The sequence below is a fragment of the Scyliorhinus torazame genome, chromosome 3, assembly GCF_047496885.1.
Source record: "Scyliorhinus torazame isolate Kashiwa2021f chromosome 3, sScyTor2.1, whole genome shotgun sequence".
Taxonomy (NCBI): domain Eukaryota; kingdom Metazoa; phylum Chordata; class Chondrichthyes; order Carcharhiniformes; family Scyliorhinidae; genus Scyliorhinus; species Scyliorhinus torazame.
The window spans coordinates 154285527-154292301 of NC_092709.1; the positions used below are offsets into that span (position 1 = coordinate 154285527).

Here is a 6775-nt window from a genome sequence, read left to right on the forward strand (position 1 = left end):
CCGGGGTGAGGTTCGCAAACAGGGAGGGCGGATCGACCTTGAGGGTCGCGAGGCTGCAGACAGTGAGGGGGGGGTATAGGGCCGCCGAATTTGAAAGTTAGACTTTGGAGGTTGCCCTGAAAATCCAACCCTAGGAGTGTGGCTGTGCAGAGGTGGGGAAGGACGTAGAGTCGGTAGCTTTTGAACTCCCTTCCTTGGACTGTGAGGTTAGCTACACAAAACCCTTTGATCTCTACTGAGTGAGATCCGGAGGCCAGGGAGATTTTTTGATTAACGGGGTGGACGGGGAGGGAACAGCGTCTTACCGTGTCGGGGTGTATGAAGCTCTTGGTGCTTCCAGAGTCGATTAGGCAGGACGTTTCATGCCCATTGATAAGCACCGTCGTCGTAGCAGTCAATAGTGTTCGGGGCCGAGACTGGTCCAGGGTCACCTAGGCTACTCGTGGCAGCAGTTGAATGTTTTCTTCGGGCAGTGTGTGCTCAGCCGAGCTGGGGTCCTGGGAGCCCGTCCAAGATGGCGGCACCCATTGGTCGCACATGGCTGGGTGCACAAAATGGTGGCACCCGGAGGCCGCACGTAGCCCTGGGGGAGGAAGATGGCGACCTGGTTTACAGGGCGAATATAATGTCCTTTCAGCAGCTCCATTGCTGCATCGAAATCGTCTGCGTCCTCGATGAGGGTGCAGATTTCTGGGCTCACCCTCGAGTGCAGGACTTGCAGTTTCTGTTCTCCCGTGGGTGTGTTTTCGGCCGTTCCGAGATATCCGTTGAAACACGCCAGCCAGTGCTTGAAGGTTGCCGCTGAGTTTGTTGCATGGGGGCTGAGTTGCAGACACTCCGGCTTGATTCGGAGCTCCATTCTTTTAAATCTAGCGTATTAAATTGATGCATGATCAATAACTCCAGAAGCGAGATTGGAGACAATCGAAGGCTTTAATACGCTAGATGTTTCCCCCAGCAGCGCAGGCACAGAAGAAAGCTGCTGGGGCGGCACGGGCTCTTATACCCCACCTTGCATGGCGGAGCTAACATGCAAGCTTATCCAATGGGAACAAGTACATTCTCCACCAATGGTATTCCGGCATTACTAGGTACCGTAATCTTCCTAACACAGACTACCACAACTACACCTATCAACTATGACAACCTGTACTTACCTTCCGGCACAGGAGGAACAGTGACCTTTGCTCGAATCTGAATCTATCGGGTCTGGAGAAGAAACTGCTGCTCAGCTGGGCTCATCGGTCTGGTAGCGAGCGTTGAACTTGAACTTGCTTCTGGTGGTGCTGCACTTGGAGGTGGACGTTGCCGGAGCGCCAGGTCCAAGAGAGATCGAACACATGGCGGTCTCTCTCTTTATCCTTGGCGAGTTTTGCGCTCTTTTGGGCGGTCCTTCGATTTGGACCCCATTAATTGGGTAATTCTTGATCACTGTATTTGATTTGAGCCAATAAAGGGACAGGTGCGTTGATGGCCGGGCATGTCCTAAGCGGTCATTGACCCTGTCTTACGGAGATGGGCCATCAAAATGCTAATCGGTTGGGGGTTTCGATGCGGTCTGGATTCTTCGCTCACAAATATACATTCAGGCTCTGAGCCTGCCTGAACCTTACATTGTCCATTTTTCCCGTTATGCTTTGTGACCATCCACGTTTCTTATTGTAAGTGGCCATCCCAGATAGCTACACTACCTGCCTGGCTCCCGGACCACTTAACTAGATTGGGAGAATGGCTTACTTCAATGATGTCCTTTCTGTCAGGTGCAGTCCCAGCAGTTATTGCTTCCAATGGCATTGTCTTCTAATTGTGCAGTGTAATTTAAAGTAATGTTCGGGGTGTACATTATTTTTACTACATTAACAATCTTATCCTTATATTAGATTGCTTCCTTTCCAGGTTAAAATGCCTGGTTTACCCAGTTTCCCTCGTAATCCTGATTTCTGAGACTGAGGATCAGCCCCGAGGCTCTCTCTACACAGCCTCCAGCGCTCAATTGTATCTCTTGTTCCTTTGTGGTGGAACTGGACTCAGTATTTGTGGTGCAGTCTGATCAGAGAATTGTGCAGTTTTCCACTACCTCCCTAACTTGTATTGTCCTGGAGCAGAGGAAAGGGGGAAGTTGTGAGGCTGTGGAATTAACATGCAAAAGTAGGGATTGAGACTGAAATAATATCAACAATCAAGATGAGATTGTTGAAGGAATATTGGCAGAGTGAGTAAATGTGATGAGAAATATTTGTTCCTGTGCTGATTCTGAGAACTGCACTCTTCTCGAGCTCTGCTGGGAGTATGGGAACTGTGAGATCATTGATTTGGATTAACTTTTAACAAAGAAAAGCCTAAAAATGTAACTTAAAAATCAATGACTTTTGCCCACCCACTGTTCTCTTCCACCCCTCCCCAGCAGGCATTCCTTTGACTTCTGTGAATTCCTCTGTCAACCAAATTTATTCTCCTCTGGTTGGACCTTCCATTTGGTTCTGTCTTGACCTTAAACAACCTTTCAGGTGTGACCAAAACCATTGTCGGGTAATCCTGGCTTACCTGGAACACAACTAGTTTGAATTTCTAATTTTATTCGACAAAATTAAGAAAACTATATTAAAAGATTAGGAAATTTCACCAGATTCATTGTAGATATTTCCAGAATGGAATGGAAAGCAGAGGAAAACACCAAGGAGCAGATTCCCAGGTGAGACATGACACGTCGATGCTGATGTGACCCCGTAGTCTGCATTTTCCATTTGTTTCGTGGATGGAGGACTAAGGCTTGCCAAAGGCTCCAAATATTCCCAATCGGTATCCCTGCAGATACCTGACCTGGCGTCATGCACCAGTGAATTTTCTAACAGATTTATTTTTAAATTTTTCTTTCTTATACAGAGCTATTCGTCACCTGCAATGCGTGGACTTTGCAGACAAGCCAGCTTGCCGTTGTACTTAGTCAGAAGGTCACCTCATTGAATCTGATGGACATCTCAATTTCATTTCATTTCATATCATTTCTCTGAGAGCTGATGTTGAATCATTTATAGTTTTATGCACGTTTGTTTGGGAATGGTGAAATTCTGCAAAAATAATAGTGTTGCCAAATTCTTTTCAGATCAAAAGGATTTTTACTTAAATGTGAATTTAGCACCCAGCAATCTTGAGTGGCATCTGGGGAGATGTTGCCTGGCCAGCTTTTAGATTACTCCCCCACCTCTTACAAAAATATTGTAATTGTTGTTATGCAGCCAACCAATTTAGAGTTCAAACAACAAATAAACTCTTTCTACTGCACATTTGGAGAAACAATTTGAATTGCAATGCATGTAATTTTTCAAAGGAAAAAAATCATTCAAAATTCTGCTCCTTTCTTAATTGTGAATTCTGTTATCAAACAACCTATTTTCAAGACTTTGCGGTTTCAGATCCCAGGACACATATCAGGATGGAATGATGAAATGATTTTTTATTAAGTTGAACTTTTACTTTTAAGTTCTGAGAGTGAGTGAGCCAAGCTTTGTGCATCCATAATTTTAATCACTTCTTTATTGGTGTTCATGTTTTCAGCTGCTCTGGAATTCCTTCCCTAAACCTCCTTTTCTCTTGCTAAACCGTTCACTTCACTATGTCGCTTTCCTGTTTTAAGATGCTCCTTAAAATCAATTTGATCACTCTTTTGGTCACCTGCCTTATTGCCTCTTTTGTGACTTGGTGTCAAATTTTATTTGATGATTTGCTTCTGCAAAGTACCTTGAGATGTTTTACACGATTAAAAATGCAATATAACTGCAAGTTGTTATTGCTTCATTTATCTGCAATGGTGTACATTAAAAGAAATATTGAACACAAGAGCCAATGAAGTATTCAGATCAATTATTAAAAATGTTCAGCGGTAATGTGCCTGTGTCTATGTCTGAGTAATCAATCTTTGTGTGGTAAAATAAATCCTACTTCAATGACCAGGTCTCAGATGGGCTGTTCAAAAGAATGAGGGAAAATATGTGATGAGGATGCATGCTTCCCATCTTTCAGAAGTGAATGGGAAAAGGAAGGGAGCATATCATTGGAAGGAGATAGAAACAAAGACCACAGCATTTTCCTGAGGTTGAACTACAACCTGAGTATAATACAGAAATATATAGAGATTGTTGTGTACCCAGCGGAAACCTGAGAAAATGCCTCATGGAGGGAGATGGCAGCACTACTTTCACCCCTAGAATGTGGGCTGGTGCTGGAAAACACACAATGTCCATACGAGGGCAGGTAAGGTAAGATACCTGTCACAATCCCTTTTCTTTATTGGGTACTAATTGTTCACCCTCTGAAGTTAGGGATAATACATGCCATTTTGTACTTACATATTTATTAACTCAACAATTTTGCTATATATATATTGTCATCTTCTCTAACACCAATTGCTGACATGTAGAACTCTAAAACCCCATTCTCCACTTTAACAGATGCTACCAGCAATTCTGCTGCATTGGCAGTCTGGAGTGGCCTGAGAAATAGCCCTCAAGCACCAAACCTCAAGTCCTGGCTTGATCCCCACCCCCCAACCCGGTCTCTATGGTTGCTTTTCATTTGAACAAACCATTTAAGAATCAGCCTCCAAACTCCTCAACCATTTGGGGACGGCAGTCGGTGGCCATTTTGTCAATGGAAGGATTTCTGTTTAATGGTTACAGCAGCTTTCAGGCTGCAGTATCCACTGGAATGGACAGGAGACTGGGAAGGCTGCTTCCCATTCCCCTCTTATCTGGACATGGAGATGAGGAGCTGCAGTGAGCTGCGCTCTCCTAAAGATACGAAGAGGAGGGCAACGTCGTAAGCCAAGTAGTCATGGATGTAAGTGGCCGAGGAAGCCAACAGCAGCAGTGTGCTTGGAGACAGTGCACACAGAGGATTCAGGGGCTGGTTTAGCACAGGGCTAAATAGCTGGTTTTAAAAGCAGACCCAGGCAGGCCAGCAGCACGGTTCAATTCTCGTACCAGCCTCCCCGAACAGGCGCCGAAATGTGGTGACTAGGGACTTTACACAGTAACCTCATTTGAAGCCTACTTGTGACAATAAGCGATTTTCTTTTCATTTTCATTTCACCTCAACAAGGTATTTAAGGTAAGTGTTATAACACTTTCAGATGGCAAGCGGCCGACTTGCCCAAGCATTCCAATACAGCACTCCTCTGGTCAACACACCTTGCATCTCCATTCATTCCTTTCTTTCCAGGCACCTCACATTCTCATCTGAGCACTCAACACTCACAGTCACCTATATCCTATTACCCTCTCTCACAGTGACCTCCACAAATGTTGTCATTCCTTCTTCTCCACACATTGATATCAGCAACCACACCTCACTGCATTCTCCCCTTGCTGGAGAAGGGAGCATTTAACTTGGCAAGAGGCAGTGATGTGGTGCAGGGACAGGTGGGGGTGGGCCTCCAGAGGCCTCCTTTTCAGGCATAGGCATTGTTTGTCCACCTGGCTCACTAGGAAAGAGGTCTTTCACCCTGGGGATGCATATGCCTGCAGTGACCCACCATAAGACCCAGAGCTTCCTGAGACTCTGGTGCTCTGACATGTAGAGAGAGCTGATCCTCTGACCGTAGACCCTGTGTTGAAGGACTTACATCCCTCCAGCTGGATGGTGGTGTGATGCGCTAAGCGTCAAGAACCACAAAGACATGTGAGACTTTAACTTAGGCTTTAATATACTACATGGGAGGCTTACCCGACACAGACGACCCCAGACAGAATGGGGCCGGTCCCAGAAGAGGTTCTTATACTAACTCCCGGGGGAGTGGCTAAGGCGGAGCTCTCCGTGGCCAGGTCGGGTTACCTACCAGTGACCGAACCTCTGCAGAGTTACAGTACAATACACAGTATTACAGGGCCACGTTACGCACAACTATTATATACTATGTACAATGGTAGGGAGGTACAGTGGTGTATCACCACATTCACCCCTTGTTTAGAAGGAAGTCCGGGGTGAAAATTTGGAGCAGTGAACAGAGTCCATCAGGAGGTTCCGTGTCGTCAAAGGTTGAGACGAACAATGGGTTTGGTCGATCTCTTTGAACGTCGGTGCTGAGGTAGTGTCCGGTGGTATCCGTGCGGTCGGTGGTGCTGGGTCGCGAGGCGGCATGACGTCCCCCACCGCTTTGGCTGGCTCGAGGCGAAACTGCGGGATGACAGCGGCTGGCACGGAGTAGTAACAGACCGAGGGATCGATGGGAGCAGAGAGGGAGCGGGGTGGAGGCTGCAGGCCGGGGTCGGCAGGGGCCCCAGAGGGGGCCAGGTCCTTGATGGAGACGGTCGCCTTACGCCCATCGGGGTACGCTATGTACGCGTACTGTGGGTTGGCGTGGAGGAGATGGACTCTCTCCACCAGGGGCTCCGCCTTAGAGGTCCGCACGTGCTTGCGGAGCAGGACGTCTCCCGGGGACAGGAGCCAAGATGGAAGCGATGTCACGGATGCCGATCTCCTGGAGAAGAGAAACATCCGCTCATGAGGGGTAGCATTCGTTGCAGTACACAAGGGACCGGATGGAGTGGAGTGCGGCAGGGAGGGCCTCCTGCCAACGGGAGACTGGTAGGCCTTTGGACTTGAGGGCTAGCAGCACGGCCTTCCAAACAGTCGCGTTCTCCCTCTCCACCTGTCCGTTCCCCCGGGGGTTGTAGCTGGTCGTCCTGCTCGAGGCAACGCCCCTGGCGAGCAGGTACCGACGCAGCTCCTCGCTCATGAAGGAGGAGCCCCGGTCACTGTGAACGTAATTGGGGTAACC

General features: G+C 47.6%; 1 protein-coding gene across 1 annotated transcript in view; it reads left to right on the top strand.

Annotated features, from left to right (window-relative positions):
- LOC140409544 (ADP-ribosyl cyclase/cyclic ADP-ribose hydrolase 2-like) overlaps positions 1 to 3839 on the top strand; it is a 50476-nt gene extending 46637 nt beyond the window's left edge. Inside the window, exon 8 of the mRNA XM_072497932.1 lies at positions 2884 to 3839. Within this exon, the coding sequence (XP_072354033.1) occupies positions 2884 to 2944 (61 nt within the window). The 3' untranslated portion in view covers positions 2945 to 3839. The remainder of the gene's footprint in view (positions 1 to 2883) is intronic.
- Positions 3840 to 6775: the final 2936 nt, after the last annotated feature.